Here is a 22,928-nt window from a genome sequence, read left to right as displayed (position 1 = left end):
GCGCCGCCTGCCGGGAGCCGTAGTTCGCGCGCGCCCGCGCGCGTTCCCTTGCAGCTCGCCGTGAGGGCGCGCGCGGACTCGGAACCGTGTTCGGAGTGGGAGAGGGGAGCGGCGACGCGACGGGACGGGACGGGACGGGACGGGACGCGGGTTTTCCCCTCCTCCTCCTCCTCCTCTTCCTCTTCCTCTTCGCTCCCTCCTCCTCCTCCTCCTCCTCTTCCTCTTCCTCTTCGCTCTCGCCTCAGCCCCGCCTCGCCCCCGCGAGGCGAGCTGGGTGCGCCTATGCCTTTAAGCCCGGCCGGACGCCCAGCGCACGGCGCCTGCGCGGAACGGCCGTGACCTCGCTGCCTGTCGGCGCTCGCCGGTGACTATTGGGGCGCCCCCACCCACCCTCTCTCCCCCCAACCCCTCGGCGGCAGCTCCAGGCTCTGCCCCGCCTGCTGGGCCCGCAGCGGCGGCGCGGGTGTTGCCACAGCGGCGTCCCCCACTCCGCACCCCCCCACCCCGAAACCCCGCCGGGGCGATGGAGGGGCAGGCGGAGAAGGGCGGCGGGCCCGGCGCGGAGGGCCTGGCGGGGGTGATCACGGAGATCCGGGCGCCGGGCCCGCGGCCGCTGCGGCTGCTGGAGTGGAAGGTGTCGGTGGGGGCGGCGGTGCAGATCGGGTCGGTGCTGGCGCTGTGCGCCCCGCTGCCGCCCTCCCCGCGCCCCGCCGCCGGCCCCGCCGCCCCGTCTCCCGCTGCCAGCGGCGCCAGCACCCGGCCGCAGCGGAGCGGCCCCGAGCGCAAGCTGAAAGCGGAGCGGCCCGGCGTGGTGCGGGAGCTGTGTGCGCGGCCCGGACAGGTCATCGCGCCCGGGTGAGTGCGGGGCCGGCGGTGGCGGGGGGCAGGCGGGCAGCCCGGGAGCGTGGGGGAGCTGCCCCGGGACGCGGGTTTCGCGCTTCTTCTACGGGGGTTGGGCCCAGCGCCCCTGCCCGCCCTGCGGGGCGTCCGGAAGGACGGCGGCTTGCGCCTGGCCCGGCCGCGGGGAGCGGGGACTCGCCGGGGCCCTGCAGCCTGGGCGGCCGGCGCTCGCCCTTCCCTCTCTGGCGGCGGGAAGGCGGCACCGCGTTCTCCTCGGCTCCCGGCGACCGCAGGCGGTAGCGGGGCGGTGTGTATCAGGCAGCCTTGCCCCGTCCTTAAGCTCCGCTTCCCCTTCGCGGCGGCCGGTGCGGGTCGTGAAGCCGTGCCTTGCTCCGCTCTGCGTCTCACAGCCATGTAACTGCTGGGAGGGAAAGGCCCTTCCTCCTAAGCTGTGCGCTATGGGAAGCAGCTGTGCGAGGAGGAGGAGGAAGCTGGGGAGGGGCAAGAGATCCTGCTTCAGTTCCTTGTTTCAGAGCTGGGTCCTTCGTCATGAGCTCTACCTCAGGGCGCTGAGCATCCCCTTCACGTGTTTCGGAGTTCCCTGCAAACTGCTCTTGCAGACAAAACTGCTTGGAAATACTTTTTTTTTTTTTTTTTTTTTTTAAGCAGTTCACTGTTAGGTTGGTGCGAAACTCAGGTGTAGCAAAAGGATCATTTCCTGCTTGATATAAGGCATTTTAACAGGAGCCAGCACTGTGGCAAGACATTTTAAAATTACTAGATACCAGACATATAATATTGGCAGCTTAAATGCTTTTAATACTGTAGACGTTTTAATGTATAAGTCTTCACAAATAGAACCAAGATGGTGTAATCTGAACTTTCTGAACAGCACAGGATTAAATGAGAGAGCTTTTGCCTATTTTAACAATAGCTTTTTCTTGATAAGACTGGATGTTGGTCAACTTTTAAATTCTTAAATGGCTAATAGTTAGATGGGACCTCTCAGATTTCTAGGTTAAATTGGGCTGATAGACTGCTACCCTGTACTAAAAGCAGATTTTTTTCCCTCAGCAGGAAACCATTGAAACACTCTACTTCCTCTGTTTTATGACAAAAAGTTATTTTCTTTTATTGCAGTTCTCTTGATTTTTTTTTTTTTTTTGGGTGGGTGCAGCCAGGCCTAAACTTTCTTGGTTGAAAATCACCAGTACATGTAAAACATCTGTGTATGCAGGTGTTCTCAAAGATTCAGGAAAAAAACTCATCTGTTTCTTTTTTTTTTTATCAGTCAGTAGTGTAAGATGCTACAGAGGTGATATAAGCGGTCTTTTTCTTGCTCCAGAGAGTATTAATCTTTCTGAGATAAGACTGTGACTTTCCTTTTGTGCCACATCAGCATTCTGCTATTGTATCTGGTACAGCATAGGCCATCTTTTAATACCTGACTTAGAACAAAGTTACCATAAATGTTAGGTTAGACTAAAAACTTCTTAAAAATACAGACTAAAATTTTAAAACTCCCTGTGCATGATGAAATTCATCTTGATAGTGCTGAGTGGAAGGGGAGATTAAGTTATCTTTTTATCTTTTCATTATGTTAGCTGAGCACTTGGGAGGAAAGCCAAAGCAAAAAAGGCTTTAGATGGTAAATGTAAACAATTTAAAATATGCCGGGTTTGATATAGCAGCATTTTAGGTTTAGCTTTGCTCAGTGTAAACTTTAGGACTTGAATACATTGATTTTTATACGGTGCTTTTATTGGATTTGTCTAGTCTTGACTCATTTGGTTATAATTAGCAAGTTGTTGCTTTGAGACCATGGTGTGACTCCAGCTGGCAACTAAGCACCATACAGCCACTCACTCACTCCCGCCATGGTGGGATAGGGGAGAGAATCAGAAGAGTAAAAGTGAGAATACTCATGAGATAAAGATAATTTAATAGGTAAAGCAAAAGCCTTACACACAAGCAAAGCAAACCAAGGAATTCGTTTACTACTTCCCAGCAGCAGGCAAGTGTTTAGCCATCTCCAGGAAACCAGGGCTCCATCATAGGTACGATTATTTGAGAAGACAAATGCCATTGCTACGAATGTCCCTCCCTTCCTCCTTCTTCCCCCAACTTTATATGCTGAGCTTGATGTCATATGCTCTGGAATGTCCCTTTGGCCAGTTGGGGGTCAGCTGTCTCAGCTGTGTCCCCTCCTGACTTCTTGTGCACCCCCCAGCCTACTCGCTGGTGGGGTGGTGTGAGAGGCAGAAGAGGCCTTGACTCTGTGTAAGCACTGCTCAGCAGTAATGACAACATCTCTGTACTGTCAACACTGTTTCCAAATCCAAAACATAGCCCCATGCTGGCTACTATGAAGAAAATTAACTCAATCCCAGCAAAAACCAGCACAGATAATTAGAAAATAAATACTGTTCTTTTACTGTTGTTCTTGGCTTCTAGAATATTTGTATCTTGCACTGCTAGAAGTTAGTTCTTAATATTGACTATTGCTAGATGTTATACTTCTGGAGTTCTGACTGTTTAGTGTGCATTCTCCATTGCATGCCGTAATGGTATTTACTGGGTGAATGTAAAAGAAAAGCTCAAGTGAAGAGGCAGAAGAAGCATGACCTAAAGGTGGTAATGGTGATCAGCAGTTGGAGACATAACTGCATTTCTTTGGTCACTTAAAAGGTTTTTTTTTTTTCTGTGAGCATTTAATCTCTTGCCTGTGGCTTCCCATTTTGTGGAATGGAAATAATAACAGTTCACTACCTATCAGCAATCTTTAAATATATGTTAAGGTTGTGCAGTATTAAAATACAGGTGTGATTAAGGTAGGTAACATAGCCGAAATTTGTTCAGAACATACAATTTTTTTTTTTTTTAATTCAAACTATCCAGGGTAGTAGGTACCATTTGCTGCTTTTAAAAAAGTGGATTTGGTCAGTTTAGCCCTAAATTCTCTGTAAACCAAAGATAAGTGCGAATATTTGTTAGGTGCTTAAATACTGTAGAAATACTGTTTCTATTCCAAATATTTTTCCTTTTCACTAGAACATGAGAACATAAGTTGATTAAACTTTTTTATCTGAGGATAAATAATGTGACTGGCTGAGTTTTTTCTATGTCAGTTTGATCATCAAAGAAATTTTCCACATATGTAGCACATGTGATGAAGGTAAGCAGTTAACGAAAGGACTTTGATGTTAATGAAGCATAATTTCTATGGGTGGCAGGAGCAACAAATGTCAAAAACTGCTGCAGTGCTATGTCTATTATTAATGCCAGTTACCCATCAAGGTTAATTGTTCTAAGGCTGCTACAGGTATGTCAGGATTCTGGGTTGGGTCAGTATTTTGTTTTATGTTAATATTTACATGAGCGTTTCTAATACAAAACGATTGTCCCCTCTCAGACCCTATTGGTCGGATAGACTACTGAAAGTCTTTTGTTTGGTTCATATTAGCAGAGTCTTCCAAAATATTTTACCTATACATTTAAACTGGGTAGCTTTGTGTCTTACTTCACACTTTAATAGCTAAAACTTGCATTCTTGTACAGAAAAAAAAATATATATGAGTGTTGTAATAGAAATCTTGTTTAAACCTGAAGCAAAACTTGTTGTTTTTTTTTTTTTTTTTTTTGGAGAAGATAGCAGGAAAGAAGTGGGAAATTGTTCTCCAAAACTGTAGATTTTCATATGTTGTTACTTGGCATCTCTTTTTAATCAAAAACTTGATTATATATTTGAAGAATATATCTTCCTTTCGTTATCTAATGTCACAGAGCCTCTAGGTCTAGTTTACCACCCAAGATAAGGACACTTAACCCTGGACCCCGATACCTTTCATCTTACAGTCTTCAAGGGGAATAAAATGCTGGTGAATTACGGTTTGTTTTGAAGTGATGACACCTGTAATGAACAACTTACTGTTTCAGTTAGACACAAAAGTTTTCATAATATCATGTCAAATATTTAATGAGCTTATTAAAGTATACAAAAAACCTCATTGCTAAACAATGAGAATTGTTGAATAACACTTAACAATCCCAGCTTACTACTTCTCTTGCCTAATTCCTCTTTACTCTTTGATTCATTCCTTTTTTTTTTTTTTTTATAGTAAGTTTTGGTATGCATCTTTCTGACCTGTTTCCTGTGTATCTTCCCCCCCCTTCCCCCCCCCCCCTCCCCCCGCTCCTCTCTCCTTTCGGTCATATACTGGTAATACTAAGGAAGCCTGCTTTTTAGTGCATGTGTCTTGCGTTTGGTTGAGTTTGATATTGAAAGAGATCCAAGTTCTAAATGAGGAGTTTCCATCCTTCATTGCTGCCTTTTTCTCTTCTTCCTAGTTCTCTGGCGCCTAATGAGTTGGCAGCTCACACTATAGCTAATAGCACTGAATGGTAGAGTACAAAGTCTCTTTTCTTTATGTGACCATCTGTTTTGACAAAACTTGTAGGAACTTTCTTATCTAAGAGAACCAAGCTGCTCACTTGGGTTTGGTTGGAGACATGCATCAGGCTCGGAAGTTATGAGTGGTGTGGTTATAGCAGCCTTCTGTCTGCAGTTCTTCTTGGTATGGCTTCCTTAGGCCATGGTTTCATGATTGCTTCAGGCTAATATGAGAGTTGGCTAGAAGGGGCACTCACACTTCTGTGTGTCCCCAGCTTGCATTGAGTTGGGTGTTGGAAATCATGTAGCTAAAGATGGCTTTTTTTTTTTTTTTTTTTTCCTTCTCCTTTCTTTTCTTCCCACCCAAGCTCCTGTGAAATCGTCCCTACTGGTCAATTCCCTTGCTTTGTCCAGTTGCTGCAGCAGTTGCCCCAACAGCAGGGAATGGGAGGACGATTTATCCTTTTAACAGTAGCCTGTATTTAGGTCAGATCAAAGTGGTTTTATGAATGACAGTAGAGTCATTAGGGGGATAAATGACATGTTGACACTGGGAAATAACATTATTGAGCTTGTGTATGTCCCATATGGCATTTTGTATGGTAGTCTTTAGTAACACCTTGCTTTTATCCTTACACATTGCTTTTATCCTTACAAAGTTTCTCCCAAACCAGGAGATTTTCTGCTCTGAGTTCTCACTGTAAGTTGCTCATCTTACTTGAACTCAAGGTCTTTGCCACTGTATTTCAGTGCATGTAGAATCCCATGGGCCAGCAGACAGAGTAAGACTAGTTTATGCATCCTGTTGTAGAACTACAAGCTGGTTATAGCTCACTTTAAAGCATGTATATGTTTGTAGTTGTCTATGCTGGGAATTGGTTTTGCTTTTACCTAAATTGTAATGGATTTTTATTTAATTGGTGTCTAGTTTCTTTACTGTATTTTTGAGCTTTACTTCAATACTAGAGCTGTTTAGAAATCAGTCTCTTTCAAAGGCAAATATGCATGTTATTTCTTCACTGAAACTGCCACATGGTTTTCCTTAATTGTAAAACAAATAGTCTTCTGAAGAGAAAATGTATGGACAAAAATTCTGACTGGAGGGCCACAATGAGACCTTTAATTTTTGTGCTGCACAGTACCTAGCCCTTTGAACTGGAAAGGACTTGAAAAATTTGAGGAAGAGAGAGACAAGACTTTTTCTTCTATTTGTCTTAAAAGTTTCTATCTTGACCTAAAAGTTGTTTTTTCCTTTGAGAAATCTTAGTAGTACAACTTGCATGCCTGCGTGGACCTTTCTGATTTGATGTCTGCATGTCTGGTGTTAACTTAAGGGCTGGCCCTAGTAGGGGTCCCAGCCATCCGGATTTTTAAAGTCAGTCTTACCCAGTGGAAGACTGTCCTTGGGTAATTTGATAATGCAGCATTTGAACTCACTAAATAGAAATGAATATGAGGTGATATTGGAAATTCTTAAACATTACCAAAAGTATATAAGAATACTTTTTATAGTAAGTCTCCATTTGGGGCTGAAGGGTCAGTAAAGAGCTACCAGGCTTTCATTTTGGGATCTCCTGTTGAGAATGATAATAAACAATTTATTGCAAGTTGTCACTTAAAAGATTCTTATGAATATCTGTTTTGTGTAGTTAAAAATGTTAATTAAAGGTTATCTAAGGTCTTATAGTGCATGTGGACAGTTGAATTTGCAGCAGTTGCATCTTAACATATATGGGGAGCATAAAATGACTGTGAAAGCAGATAGTACTGCATTAGAGGTTTCAGTTCAAGAATCTTGATTATACTTTTTTTTTCTAGGTTTTGTTTTGCTAAATCTCAACCTACGGAATTAGAAATCTTGCCCTTGAAATGTAGGGGAGGGATAGATACTGTTACTAGAGGAGAGACTTACCAGAGCATGGAAAGGTTGCCCCTTTATGGTGTGGACAAGAAAGTGCTGCCATATGTAATGTGTACTCTGGAACCTGTATGAGAATTTCTCACCATACTTTGCAGGATGTTATAACAGTGCTCAACAACTGTATGTTTTCCTTCAGAATCTATGTCCCTGCTTCTAATGAAGAAGTGCTGCATGTATGAAAGGATGAACCATTGTTTCCAGTCAGTAGAAACTACTTCTGGCCTCAGACTAGCCTGTTGATGAAAATAAATGAGGAAGAATGAAGTTCATATGGCATTTGTGAGACCACACTGTGTCTTTTCTGATGTTGGGAAAAAAAAAAGACGCCAATAGAAAAACCTGTTTTTTAAACAAATAGCAAATATTTTGTGCTCTTTCCGGTGCAATGGGAAGAGAATTTTTCTTTAGTCATCTGATGGAACTGAAATTATTTAGATTTAGGGTAACTGGGTTGGTGCTGGATGATTTATGCAAGATACCATTCATCAGAACCATCTAGATCCAGAAGGACTTTTTTACTTTGTGTGGAATACAAATACATCAATTTTTTTTCTAGTATGTCCTTTTTTAAAGGAAAGGTGGGATACTGCCAGGCCACTATTTCACTAATAATCTTTAAAAAAAAAAAAAATTACCTTTCTACAAATGTTTTGAGAAAAACTGTAGAATAAGGCAGAGATCTAGACACTTAGAATAGAACTGAATAATGCCCGTTTGTTTGTGTTGTAGTGCTTCCTACTTTAGAAGTTACATGTAAAACTTCGCAGCGTTCAGCTGGTGTGTAAGGCAAAAGGTCTCAGTCCAAGCTTAGTGGAGTGAACTGTGTGAATACCCATTCAGAGGAGAGAGGGTAGATGAGCAGTTCTAGCCAAGGAAGGCATCGCTAAACAAGAAGGGAACTTAGTTAACTTCCCAGCTGTTTAGAATACTTCCCCTTTATATGCTGAGCAGCTTTCTAAACTGTTGCACTCTGCTTTCAGAGTGTGTGTTGGGATTCTGGGCTTGTGTGATGCTTTGGGTCTCTCGACAGCATGCGATGTCACGTGGCTGTTGCTAAATGTGGAGCTGCTGCTCCTTGGTTTGAATGCTGCTGCATGATTTATGATGATCTTGTTCATAATTGCTTTTAAGGGTGTTAAGAGTTAGTAAATTTTCCTGTATAAGTGTAACACCCAGTCTGAAGAAAACATATGCAGAAGGTAGTGTCAAGATAAAAGTTTGCCACAGTATCCAAAAAGGGAAAGGAGGAGAGGAAGCTGTTAGACCTGAGGATTCTACATCCTGCAATAAGCCTCTTCCAAATAGTGAATAAAATGAGAAGTACAAAGGGACCATGATTGCTTAAGTGTGGTGTTCTAATGGAGAAGGTTAAGAGATGTTTGGATAAGGTGGAGAGACATGGGTTTGATGGACGGACCACTCGGTGGATAAGGAGTTGGCTGGATGGCCGCACTCAGAGAGTGGTGGTCAACGGCTCAATGTCCATGTGGAGACTGGTCACGAGTGGCGTCCCTCAGGGGTCCGTGCTGGGCGACATGGACAGTGGGATAGAGTGCACCCTCAGCAAGTTCGCCGACGACACCAAGTTGTGTGGTGCCGTCAACACGCTGGAAGGGAGGGATGCCATCCAGAGGGACCTTGACAGGCTGGAGAGGTGGGCCCGTGCCAACCTCATGAAGTTCAACCAGGCCAAGTGCAAGGTCCTGCACCTGGGTCATGGCAATCCCAGGCACAAATACAGGCTGGGCGGGGAATGGATTGAGAGCAGCCCTGAGGAGAAGGACTTGGGAGTGCTGGTGGATGAGAAGCTTAACATGAGCAGGCAATGCGCCCTTGCGGCCCAGAAGGCCAACCGCATCCTGGGCTGCATCAAGAAAAGCGTGGCCAGCAGGTCGAGGGAGGTGATTCTCCCCCTCTCCTCTGCCCTGGTGAGACCCCACCTGGAGTACTGTGTCCAGTTCTGGAGCCCCCAGCACAAGAAGGACATGGACCAGTTGGAGAAGGTCCAGAGGAGGGCCACAAAGATGATAAAAGGGCTGGAGCACCTCTCTTATGAGGACAGGCTGAGAGAGTTGGGGCTGTTCAGCCTGGAGAAGAGGAGGCTCCGGGGAGACTTGATAGCGGTCTTCCAGTACCTCAAGGGGGCCTACAGGAAAGATGGGGAAAGGCTGTTTAGTAGGGCCTGTTGTGATAGAACGAGGGGTAATGGTTTTAAAATAGAGGGGGGTAGATTTAGATTAGAAATTAGGAAAAAAATTTTTACGATGCGAGTTATAGAACACTGGAACAGGTTGCCCAGAAAGGTGGTGGAGGCCCCATCTCTGAAAACGTTCAAGGCCAGGCTGGATGAGGCTCTGAACAACCTGATCTAGTCGGGGATGTCCCTGCTCCTTGCAGGGGGGTTGGACTAGATGACCTTTGAAGGTCCCTTCCAACCCTAACCATTCTATGATTCTATGAAATAAAACTTACTTCTCCATGCCATGGAGATGTTCAAGCCAGTCTTAAACAGATAGCTAAGATAAATGCCAATGAAGTGGTCTAGTTACTGTGGGGAGAAAATTTGAGTTGTTGAAAGTGCCCTGCCCCAGTCTTAGCCTTGTTTGTAAAAACATTTGTACTATTAATCTTTTCCCATCAGTAACCTTTGCTTGATGCCTCTGTCAGCTGCTTTGACTCTCCAAACCCAGCAGCAAATGTGTATAGGACTAGTCAGTTCTTCTGCCTCCCAAGGTACTGAAATAGTCCTTAGCACTAATGATGAGGCCTTAGAATTGGCAAAGGCATTGACTTCCTCTGTTAATAAAAGCAAAATACTCATATTATATTTCATGAAAACTTCTTTTTCTTTTTTTCTTTCCAATGCTGCTGATTGAAAGCAGATACTGTTAAAACACTTGTTTTGAAACAGCCTAAATATGTAAGTGTGGAAGTGCAGGAAGAATAGGGATGGGCTTATTGTCATCTGCATCCTGTGGCTGTTAGTAATTGTCTGTCCCTACCCATGATAGTTGCAACAAAAATACAATTTTGCTATAATGGCACACCTAGTGTCTCTGTTTCTTATTTACAAGCACATCTGGAAAGAATTAAGTTCCTAGAGTGGATTTCCTTATTTACTTGTTCAAGTTTCACTGAAATCCCGTTGTATTTTTTTACTTAAAAGAAACAGTGTGGGCAGTTTGCTGTCTTGTTGCAGTCCTTTGGCTATCAGGATGGGTGTTGGAATGATCAACCCCCTCTGCAGCCCCACATCCCAAAAAATGTGTACCTTTCACATCCCAGTGGCTCTTCCCCAGTGCCTGCCTCGCTTGTGCAGTTGTGACAGTTTGTAAAACTGGAGAAGGTTTTTGCATCTTTTGGCAGTTTTCCTTGTAACGTCATTGTTGAAGTAGCTGATGAGCTCTGCTTATCAGCAGATGGGTCCTGCAGAAGTTGGGAGAGAAAGAGGAAGATGCTCTTAATGCTGCCAGCAGTAGAATGTATTGTAATTCTTCAGATTGGGGGGGGGGGGGCGGGTCGAGGGGAGATGTTTCTTCTCTCCAGAAATGGAGTAGGGAGTGGCTCTGTTCTTTAAGCAAGTTTCACTTATGATCCAGAGAAGAGAACAAGCAGAAACCTAAAACCTTGTTTGGTATATGCAGCCATTTAAAAGTGCACGCTTTGATTGAGATATCTCTTGCCTGGTAATTGTCTTGGGTCTTGGCCATTATATTTTGAAAATCTCTCACTTCATTTTACTGTTGAATGTTTCCAGATCAGAAATTCACAAAAGTAATTTTACTTGAGTTCCATGCTTGTTCCATAGCATATTCCCTTTAGTATGTGCTAAAATTTAGTAGAGTTCAGTCGTTCTTTCTGGAGCATTAAGTAGTATGTGAGTTATTTGGATTTTTACCCTGGGAGAAGCCTGCTTAAGTTGTACTTGAAACTTCACCAGCTTGGTTGTATGATGCTCAGAAGTTTACTGGTGTTCTGGAGTTCTTCCTCAGCCCTTTGGGTGAAACATCATTGCAGATAATTGTATGACAGAGGGCTTGGCATAATGTACTTTTTATCTCCAGCAAGCATCATAAAATTAGGTGTTCTGATCATATTTAAATGTGCAGGGGCAGAACTGGTATTTAGCAGTGCTGTGTGGTGTGTGATAAGGTGTAGAGGTGCTGTTCAGGGTCAATATTGATATAAGAAAGTTAGAGTTCTAATTTATTTAAGAATCTCTGCTCGGTAAAATAAAAGGATGAGGTGATGTTTACCTATACGTGAGCAGAAACTCTTAAATGTCCTAATTTGAATCATACTGCAGCCCAAGAGTGTACCAGCTCTTCCTGTCACATTCCTGGAGTGTGATGTTACCTAAGATGCAAAGTAGAGAATGTCTGAAGATATTTTGGCTTCTAAGCTGGCATCAAAAGACTTTTTTTTCCTGAACTACTGAAAACTAATTAAATTGGGGTAAAAACTCAGTCATTGTGAACTCTTATACACATTTGTGTAGCTCATATCATGGGGGTTTTTTTGGCCTTTTAGGTATCTATAATTTCAGGTTCATACACCAAACATAAGTTGACGATAAGCAATTCTGACACGGTCGTTAGTGTCATCAGTAGCCTAAAAATGGAGCTTAGCAATGAATCAAAGTAGAAGACAGTGAGACAGGCATATTGTCAAAGGAAGGCGGGAGAACAGTGAAGAGTCAAATGAACTAATGTAAACCTAGAGGGATGAGAGGAGAGCTAAATAATCAAACAATCAATTGCCTATAGTGAAGGGCTACAGAAATAGCTTGTCTCTTGTGCAGTTCTTGTACAAAATGAAGACTGACTATTCATTATTTGTTCTCTGTGAAATACATACCATGTTTAAAAAAATGAGATCTAAAATGCTTATGCAGGAAGAAGGGCTGTAATTTCCAAGCAGGTGATGATTGCCAGTGAGAAAGGAATAGACCTGCACTTTTGTAAATGGGAATACTGGTAGTGTGATGGCTTGTAAAGACTTTTCTTTAAATAAACCTGACCTAAATCTAGTTTTTACTCTCAAAGAGGAAAAAATCCTCAGCATGGGCATAAACTTCAATCATTGTTTGTAGAGTCATCAGTCTCCAGGTCATTGAGAAATGAGTGACACACTGGAAGTAAGCAATTGCAGGCATCATTTGGAAAGTGGATTTGCTTTTGGAATTCCCAAATGCTTAGTAGTCAAATATATGAATGAGAGATTTGAGCATGCAAAATGGCTTTCCTCCTGGTGCTGTCTGCTTATTTCAATGCAGATTTGAAGCCAAAGAAGAAACACTACAACCAGCTTATAAAAGAGCTTGGATTTGGGGTGGTTTTTTTTTTTAAGCTGCTTAACTTTTAAATTTTTCTAAAATATTAGAGAGATGTTGTAGCTCATGGTCACAGAGTTGAGGAAATTTTGTAGTAGCTGAACTATACGTACTTACTAGTGTTTGTTTTTTTTAAAAAAAGCTTAATCTGAAGGATCTAATTTTCATTACTGTGTAGCTCAGTAGCATATTAATTGGGAGTTGTATCTAATTGAATGTAAACTGTTTCTGGACAAAAAATGCTTTTTTTTTTTTTTTTTTGTTAATACACTGAACTTCTTTGCTAGACTAAGATTAGAAACTGATATAAATAAATGTTTTGGTGACTTTTGAAGGTTTGAACTCTAACTTGAATACTTAGTGTCTTTTTTCATCATGTTGGGGCAAAAGCATATATCTTAAGGGCTGGCATTCAAATCATAACCAGAAATTATTCTTTGAACTCTTTCAATCTGCAGTCATTAATGTAAGTGTCTGAAATCAACCTGCAATAAATGGAATGACTACATCTTTTTCAGGGCTGTCTTGGTGAGACTGGAAGGATGCAGCCATCCTGTTGTTATGAAGGGCTTGTGTGCAGAATGTGGCCAGGACTTAACTCAGTAAGTACTCTCAGCTCTTTTTTCCAACTTCTCCTTCCTTGTGATTAGGGATCCAGGCTCTTCCTTCTCTCATTTACTGCTTTGTTTCTCCCTTTTGAGTCTTGGTAGTTGTGAATCATACCTATAAGAGTAGCTGTGAAATTGTAGATACTAGTAGAGAGGGAGAACAGTATTCAGACTGTCTAACGTAAGTACGTCTACTCAGAGTGCTCCTAATAGTGCTCCTGAGAGTTGAGAGGGAGTTTCCTCTGAATGTTAAATTTCAGCATAAAGCACTCTTTCACATGAGAGAGGGAGAGATTGACTCATTAAATTGTTGCTTAAAGTTGAGTGGTCTGAACATATTAATTCTTTATTACATTATTAATAGTGTAATCATTTAATAAAGTATATTTCTTTACTGAAAAATTGCTGCTTGTAGGCAGGAATCAGTGCTCCTTGTGGATAAAACCAGCACATGAAGATGAAATAGGTGAGATCTGTGCTACTGTTGCAATATGTCTTAATTTATTTTTGCTGTTTACACAAGGCACTTGTTTTGCCATCCTGAAGTATTTCAAATATGTGCCCTCTTTCTTCTTATATGTCACTGTAGTCACAGATACATTGTTTAGAACTATCTTTCCTTTTAGCCGTGCCAGGGGTTCATAGTAGGAGTATGGGTGAATAAGATGCCATGTAGGTACTTGAGTTACAGTTTGTGTTACAAATTTATGACTTCATAAATGTGCATGCTGCCTTTCTGTGGAGATAAATGTAGGGTGACTTACTGCCTTAGGTAGAACATGTAAAGAGTGTGCATACAGACATAAATTTTCATCACAGTGTATCCTGCTTTGCTTTTATGTACTCAGAACTGACATTAAGAGTTGTAAGGTGTGTCAACAGTGGCTTAATAAACCTGAGAGTTTTATCTGTGCAGGTGTAAATAGCTGTCAGGTAATATCAGTCTCATTCATGTGACCTTGCTTCATTTGTACAGTGTCTGAATGGGAGCTAGCTTGTCTCCAGTGCATTCAATTTAATGCTTCAGAACTGTTTTCAATTTTTTTTGTGAAGTATTCTACCATGGAACTAAAGGAATTTAAGCCTTAGGCCAAAAAGAAAGCAAATTCAAAATGTGATTATTTTTCTCTTTTGCTCTGTCTCATTGGTAATACAGTTGGTAAAGAGAATGTTTCTTATGCATATCAAATGACTAATTCAACAGCTGTTTTACAAAATGGACTGTATAGTGGCCTGGATTTTAGAAATGAACGTTGCATGCTCATTTCATTTGGAAGGAAATACCTTGGTTTCATTTTAATTCATACTAATTATTAAGAACTATTTTGTGAGCATTATCCCATAAACTAGCGCAAGTGGTCTGAATGTTGAAATGTCATGCAATATGTAGCCCAGTTAGTGGCTGGACATAACTTCTCATTAATAGTTAACTGTTAATATTGTGTAAACAAGTATTGTTTGGCAAAACAACAAACCCAACAAAAAGTTAGGATAATAGTGAAGCAAAGCAAAGGATGAAAGATGCTCCTCAAATGTGCATGTGAACTTTGGACCAAATGAAATATCTGTGTTTCAATTCTGCATATTAGTGCTTCCAAACACTATGGAATAGTAAAAGCATATCTGTCTGTGATTGCGTCTTCCTCAACACAGCTCAGTAACTTTTTTTTCCTCAGGAGCTTGTTTGTCATAAAGTGAAAACTATATGAAGTTTAACTCTTTCCCTAGATCTAATACCAAATTTTGTCCTTGGTAGGACAGGTACTTGGGAGAATTAAAAGATATGTATGTATAAGATAGCACAAAATTTGTACAGTACTACTTTTAATGTTGGTGAACCATAAGTAAACAAGGTATCGGAGTTCTCAACAAATTCATCTGTGTAAGCTGGAAGCTTGATACTGATGCTATGTGGGGTTACTCAGTCAGTTTTCAAGGAATTTCATACTTGTGTGTATACACACACATACTCTCTTGTGTATATATGAGGATGATATCTACTCTGTATTAATATTTATCTGTGTATACAGACATGTGTATTGTGGATGTGTATATGAGTAAGACTGTATCTATGTATAATATAAATAAAAGAAATACAGGCGCGCACACGTGAAGTACCTCATTCTGTTTGTGCTGAAGGGAAAAACATGTATGAGGATTTTTTTGTATGCTTTTCTTGAAGCAACAGTCGCATGTAAGTCACTCTGCTATGCATAAAGAGTAACCTTGCCTATCCTTTGCTTAAATTTATTTCATAGTCTGGCTTGGAGAAAAGTAAATAGTTGTATGTTGAGTGAATGCAAAATATGGAAAGGAATAGCTTTACATTTGAATGGTTTGATAGTTATACTTAGTTTGTAATTGTTTTCTATTATATGGAAGCATAACTAATTACAGTGACTTCTTGCAAGATTTTTATGGTGAGCTGTTTTGATCTCTCCGTTTTGTTCAATAACTTGCACTAACAAGAATTTGAAAGACTATATTGGTCAAAATAGCTCTTTTTAATCATAATTAATCATAGTTTGATACTACAGATTTTAGTGTGTTTGAATTTTCACTAAACTGTTACTCTCTCTTTTGATGCTTTTTTTTTCCCTGCATGATTAGGTTACGAAGTAAGAACGGAAAGCAGAATGTGCCATTATCCACAGCGACTGTGTCTATGGTTCACAGTGTCCCAGAACTGAAAGTTAGCTCTGAGGTCAGTACCATCATGCTTTCTTTATTCATACTTTTTACTGCAGCTCCACAGTTGAGAAGCTTAATTATAGGAGTTTTTTCAATGCTGTATATACTTCATACAGGAAGTTTGCCTTACCTTTGCACAGGAATTTGGTCCTGAACATCAGCAGCCCAAGGTTTTTGTGGGTTTACCCTAATGCAGATTGATTGTTATCTGGTTTTATAGTGTCTTTTTAGAGCTGTGCACTGAAAAGATGGCACTTCTGTGACAGCAGCCTGAAAACTTACTACTTTAATGCTTTTGTCTGTAAGAATGAGCAGTTTGTGGGAAGTTCGGTTTCCACTGGTTGAAATGTGTTCAAAGCTTGCGATGTCTTTGAAACCTAGCTTCACTCTTCACCTTGAAATTGATCCTACTAAATACAGTAAAGCTAGTTTGTTTGCAGCTTACCTGTATGTTAAATTAATTTCATTGTTTCAAATATTCCATTCAACTGAATTAACAAAATATGCTTGCTTCATCCTTCAGTTTCTTTAGTGGAAAAAGCATATTTAGTTTGAAGATAAACATTCTATTTATCTTCCTTACCAACTTGATCTTTTTTTTTTTACTTTTTTATGTTGCTGCTTGCTTTTTTTTTTTTTTTTTTTTTAATTGGTAACTCTTCAAAGAATACCAATGGGAAGAATTGTGAAGATATAAGCAGCTAGAGTGTCCTCATCATAGAATAGTGTTTCAAAGGGCAGTTTGCACTTGACTCCTGCTTTTAAGTTTAGCTGTGCGGTGGTGAACGCTGCCACTTGCTATCAGAAGTGGTTAAAGTGAACAAAGAAGTAGTACTTTGAAAGTTTGTAAATATGCACAAAAGCAATAAACTTCAACTCAGATTTACTGGAGTGTAATAGATCTTTGGTATCAGTGCCCACAAAGAATGATATATTCCATAATCTTATTATTTATGAAGGCATATTCTCTTTAAGCTCAGGCTGACAGTTATAATCATTTCTGTCATTAGCAGCTTCAGTTTTATACTCAGCCTAGTGTTGTCAGACATATTGTACCTAATTGGTACAAAATGGCTGAACGGAGCAGCCAGAATTTTGAGACCTCCTGATGAACTTGTCCTTTGTGTACCCTGAAGCTACTGCTATTTCCTCTCAAGACTTTGCCTTAAATTAATTCAGTGGTTACTTATTTATTAAATTTGGAAGTTGTTCTGTTGAGTTTATTAATTTTAAGTGTTAATTGCTGACAAAGCTGCCATCACTACAGTTATGTTGAAGCATCATTTCTTATGCAGTTAGTTTGTAGCAGAACTTCTTCTCAAGTTTACAATACACAAGGGGAATAAACCTAATTTATTTTTCTAAGTCAAGCTTAGTTGTGAACATTTTTGTTACAGCAAGCTGAGCAGCTAGGAAGAGAAGATCAACAGCGACTACATCGAAATCGAAAATTGGTGCTCATGGTAGATTTGGACCAGACATTGATACATACTACAGAACAGCACTGTCAACAAATGTCTAATAAGGTGAGTATTTGGTGTTAACTTTCAGTCCAAAGTAACAACAGGAATATTTCTAACAATATTTAGATTATCATTCTTTAAGAAAACATTCTGTGGTTAGGTAAAATTTTAGTTGAAGAATAACAGAAAATGACAAGTCTTATGAAGTATGTTCCTTTTTTTTTCCTCTAAGTGAAAATTGATGGTTTTCTTTCTTCCGTTTATGCTTTCTTGTACTTTTTCATTCCAGTCACTTTAAGTGAGAAGTTTTGGGTAGCTACTTTTAGTATCTGCTTTCCTTCCTCTATGTAGTTCACAAGTTGAGTACTCAGTAATGAAACTTTTAACCCCTGTAAGTATGAGGCAGATATAGGACTTCGAATAGTAATTCATTATGTGTTACTGTGTCTGTTATTCCATTAACAAGTCTAGTGAATTTCTTCTTCAGTTTCATTTTTTGGGAGGGAGTTTGGATGTTGCTGTTTAATTTCTTCATGAAACACTTGTCCTCGAACTGATAGGGACTATGGGCTTGTATTATTTCCAATTTGGAAACTTCAAAACAAGAAGCATGTTGGAATGTGTTTACAGTGTCTTGTACAGGAGGATGCAAATTCAAACTCCTGTTATGCAAACTGTAGTTGCTTAGTTCCTCTTTATTCCTCATTCTCTCATGTCCAATAGGTTCAGCGTGTGTTCACACCTACTAGCAAAAAACGAGCTGTAAATGTACTTTGTAATTGAGAGGAAGGGGAACAGTGAATATTCAGCTTAAAGATTAAAAAACTTTGTGTATTTAGAAGTCTGTGTCTTCATCTGTATAAATGTGTGGCTTGAAGAAACATTTTTAAAAAATATTTTGGGATTTTTAACTGAGATCTTTATCTGCAAACTTCCTTTCTGGTGTGCTGTCTGGTGGTATGTTTCCATAGACATAATACTTTTTCATCCAACAAAGTCTTTCTCTGAGCTCACTATGTACTGAAACTAATCTGAGTGAAGGTCACTGAGTAGCACTGATGGGAGTGAAATCTTGAACTTTCTGAGAAATTTCTCCAGTTGCTTTTTTCAGATTTATTTGCCATAAGTAAAGATTTGAATGAAAGTTACCTTGATCATAAACTTTTCAACTGTGCAGCTTCCTGCATTTGAAGAAATTAGTGTTGAACTACCTGGCACAGGGCAAAAATGTGCTTTGGATTTTATTCATCCACATAATCTTTGTGGGCAAAACTTGGTTTAGCCTAGTCAGACCGAATGGAAGTAGTGGAAGTGATGGAAGAGGGCACTTCTGGAATGCTGTCATTTTGTTTAGTATTTTGATAATATGAAACATACTTTTTCTTCCAGGGAATTTTTCATTTCCAGTTAGGTCGAGGTGAGCCTATGTTGCATACTCGTTTGCGTCCCCATTGTAAGGAATTTCTGGAGAAAATTGCAAAGCTGTATGAACTACATGTTTTTACTTTTGGCAGCAGACTGTATGCGCATACAATTGCAGGTGAGTAGTATGTTACATTTAATATTTACATAATCAGCCTTCATACTGGTATGCTAGTTTTCTTTGTGTGGTTGTTGTCAAGTACTTGTTCTTTATTTTGTGCAAAAACACTTCCTAAATAGTCCTGTAAGCAGAATTCTTGGCTCATTTACAAAGCAGTGCCTGTATGGCCTGTAATTTTAGAAGTAATCTTTTTTTTTTTTTTTTTTTCCCATCAGACATGTGCTTTGTTTCCCAGATGGTTAGTGAATCAAATTGTGGCATGACAATTAGTGCCTTCCTATTGAATTAAGTAAGAAATTATGCTGATGAGGTCTAAAAGTGGTCTGCAACATCACTTGTCTTAAAAATCTGAAGCAACAGTTCCATAAAAATCAACAACATTAAATTAGCTCCTGTGAGGGACCCCCCCCCCCCCCCCCCCGCTGTTTCCTTTCACCAAAGGAAGTTTGACTGCTGCAAATCAACTTACAGCATTTCTCTGTCTCCTGGAGGAGAGATGCTCTTATTTGAGGAATAGCACAGATCTAGCAATATTTTCACATATTCTTCTCAAGAACTTAGAAATATTTTCTCCTAGTAACTTAAAACTTAACTATTTAAACTATAGCAATAGTAGTCTATGGTGTGTGTCACTGTCTGAAATGTTTTATTTTTTCCAACAAACAAAAGAAACACCCTGTTATGCAAGCATATGGGTCAAATTCATGTTAGGAGTGTGACCGTCTGTTTAAACTTGGCTTTCATCTTGAGTCTTCCTTGACAGAATAGCATTTTCACCTCAGACTTTCCTTTAAATATGTTGGCCTAAGACAATATAATTAACGATGTTTTAGGCTATGAGTCTGCATGTCAAACTGTCCTTGCTGCTGTTGTATTTCTCCTAGCTTTTTTTTAAAGTTGTCTTTCACATCTGCTTTTTTGTGTCATGTTGCCACAAGTGCCTTGAGCAGTGCTATGCCAATGATCCCTCTTCTTGGCAAGAAAGGAAGATTCCAGAATGGTTAGAGAGCTAAGAATTGTGTAATCAGGGAATTCTTTATGCATGTTAAACAAACCACAGAAGATACTTGTAATGACAAATATAAGAGGCTTCTGTAATCAGAAAGCAATACCTATTTGTGGTCTTCAACTAACTTCTCATTGAGAGAGAGTTCAGGAGAGGCATGTCCTACCCTACCCATCCAAGTGAACGTTTTTACGTTACTCAATATTTATTGGCTGAGTTATTTGAAGAGTCTTCCTGAAGCTTTGTCTCACTGTTGGGTTATACGTTGTGTGCTGCTAATGCATTAAAACTTTTGTGTTCTGCTGTCCTCCTTACAGTGTGGTTATTTCTTGTGTAGCAAAAGTGGAATGGTTTTCTTATACACTAGGTCTAAATACCTGATAGTAAGAAAGTGAATGGGCAATCTTCATCACTTGGATATATGTGCCAAAATCTGCATGTGGCCTAAGGTCAAAAGATGTATACCATGTAATGTCAGGAGACGTACAGCGAATAAGCTTTGGAGCTAGGGAGAAGAATGAGTTGCAGAGGTAGTTAACTCATGATGTCTAAGTGCCTCCCCAATGATTGATCCTTCTCTCAATGTGTGATTTAGTCCTGTGTTTGCTCATTTTAATCTCTGAAATAAAAAGTGGATAACACTGCAGTCCCCATGCTGGCACAGACTGATGATGTTACAAGGCTCTTTGTGGGCATCATACTTGAGCTGCTCCATCTGTTCCATAGAAGAAATGGCCACCAAATGAGCAAATCAGGATATTGCCGCTTTCTGACATCCCCAGACTTCTGGATTTTTGCCTGAAGCTGGCTCGTATCATCAAAAGCAAACTACAGGTGGATTACTTGTACAGTGATGATGATAGTTTCAGCTGAAATATGCTGATATGCCAAAGCAGTTGATAAAGGCTTTAGTCCACGTACTCACCTGTGTAACCAAGAGGCAGTAACAGGAAAATACATAGCTAATACACATAGAAAACACTTGATGGCAGTATTGGTTAAATGATTTCTCACAGAGGGCTGTCGGTTTGCTATTTTACCATTATCCTTATATTACACAAAGGAAGGACATGTTATAAAATACCAGGAATCTTTTTCATAAGAAAAAGATTGTTTTCTTAGGTCCTCCATATGCATCTTCTCTTTCTTTGTGAAGTCTGAACTCTGAGCTGCTCCTTCCATGTCCTGGAAGACTTTTTTTCCCCCTCATTTTGCAAACAGATGACAGTCCTTTTATCTCATCCCAGATGACTCCTACCAGCTGTTAAGTGGTATTAGCTGATATTTGTAAACACCATTTATGTCTGCTGAACTCATTTATGCTAAACCCTTTCTTAATTTGACACATTTACAAAGTGGTATCTTATAGTACCTTCATGAAGATGAGTTTTGGGTTTTATAATCTAGAGCTTCTTATACTATCTCTTCTACATAATTATTTTGACCAACTGTTACTTAATTTTTTTTCCTACTCTGCGTAAGTGAAGTTCGGGGTGTTTGCAACCAGCATTTATGCTGACTTCAGTATTAAAAGTCAATGCCACTGTGAATTTTGAGTTCGGAGGCCACTAGGCAACAATAATGCAATATGAAATCACTCTTAAGATTTATAGTGGAATTTAGAAAGTAGGACTAAGTTGAGGGCATTCATGTGCATGGTTTGTTACAGCAAGAATATTACAATATGTATTTCAATAAATAATTGACAGAATATGTGCATATATGTAATCACCAATGTCTGAAGGTCTCCAATGCTATTGAAAGATTGGGTCAACAGCTCTTTCCAGGTTCTAAAGTAGGACCTGAAGTAGAGGTGGAGTTGACCTGATTCTTCAGAAATTCAATTTTACATTTATTTTTAAAAGGACTTCTTCAAATTTGTGTTGGATCATACTGTTGTATCACTCCTGCTAGGGACTGTTATTTAACTCAGTCTGCCTCTTAAGATTTGAGACTTCCCCAATATGAGTTAGTTGGTTTTGAACACTGTATCTTGTGATTTTTTTTTTTAACTTAATAAGACTTATTTACAAGTTTGCTTTTCTAAGAGAGTCTATAAGATCAGGTAACACAGCTTGATAAGACTGTGTGTGCAAAGACCTAGTTGAGATACTGGAAAACAAACAACTGAGGGGAATAGTCTCTGCTAGGTAAGTCTACTGAACAGGCCTTTGTAATATGGCAGTCAAAGGATAATGATAGCTTCTCTAGTTTGTTCAAAAAAGTACTTAGAGGCATACTTAGCACATTGTCTAATTTGTGTGGTTTTGATTTGAAACAGCAAGTTTTTATCCTCAATCATTTTGACTTTTACAAAAGGCTTTAATTTTTTTAAAACATGCTTACAAAATGAGAAATTCATCAACACTTATCCTTCTGCTGGAATGATTTGTGCAAACTGATATGTCTCCAATAAAAAAAAAATGCTGTTAAGAAAAAAATTCATTGTCAACATTAAGGCAACAGATTGTGACCATAGTCATTTTTCAGGATATGGTGGTGGAAAATGCATAGGAATAAATAAATAAATAAATGAAACAAAGTTAAGAGTATATCTCAGGAAGACTTTAGCTCTTTCTATATACTCAGTGAGTTTATACATAGACCTTTTCATTACTCTGAAGTCATAGAAACTTGGAACAAAATGCCCCCACAGAGAAGTGACATCGTCTAAACAGATACTTTTTTGGTGGTATGGACTTAAAGAAAAAGCCACCAATACTTTGGAAGTGTAATCCATTTGAAACATGCAGCTTCATTATTAGAGGTTAACATCGAAACTGTGTACTATTATCAAATTCTAAATCTTTCAATATGTAGGTTGTGGAAATATTCCTGTCTGAAAGATAGAGGAATATTATGTTTTCCATAATGAGGGTTTCCTTGTTCTTTTTGTTACTGAAAGCAGTATAATAATGATTCTTTTTTTTTTTTTAATAAAGAAGTTAAATCTTAGCCTTTACTTACTTTTATCTTGGAGGATGTAGCTGCATCTACTTCCTTTAATGAAGCTTTTATTTCTTCAGATTTATGTTCTAATTGCAATCATAAACCAATTGAAAGTTAATGTATTAACTAACAGTATGTGATCTAGCCACTAGGTGTCGTTTGCTCTTGCATAGAGTAGAATCGCT

General features: G+C 39.9%; 1 protein-coding gene across 3 annotated transcripts in view; it reads left to right on the top strand.

Moving 5' to 3' along the window:
- Window positions 1-207: 207 nt before the first annotated feature.
- Window positions 208-22,928, top strand: part of CTDP1 (CTD phosphatase 1) — a 106,333-nt gene continuing 83,612 nt past the window's right edge. Inside the window, exons 1-5 of one of the 3 annotated variants that reach the window (XM_086743135.1) lie at window positions 208-364; window positions 13,002-13,085; window positions 15,702-15,795; window positions 17,180-17,308; window positions 18,635-18,785. In XM_086743135.1, the coding sequence (XP_086599261.1) occupies window positions 13,045-13,085; window positions 15,702-15,795; window positions 17,180-17,308; window positions 18,635-18,785 (415 nt within the window). In that variant the 5' untranslated portion in view covers window positions 208-364; window positions 13,002-13,044. Of the gene's footprint in view, window positions 365-409; window positions 856-13,001; window positions 13,086-15,701; window positions 15,796-17,179; window positions 17,309-18,634; window positions 18,786-22,928 lie in introns of those variants that run through there. The other 2 variants (XM_086743136.1, XM_086743133.1) reach the window with 2 other exon arrangements.

Source organism: Chlamydotis macqueenii, chromosome 2, assembly GCF_036417535.1.
Source record: "Chlamydotis macqueenii isolate bChlMac1 chromosome 2, bChlMac1.mat, whole genome shotgun sequence".
NCBI classification, from domain to species: domain Eukaryota; kingdom Metazoa; phylum Chordata; class Aves; order Otidiformes; family Otididae; genus Chlamydotis; species Chlamydotis macqueenii.
The sequence above is the reverse complement of the archived record's forward strand: the minus strand, read 5'-3'. Positions and strand labels throughout refer to the sequence as shown.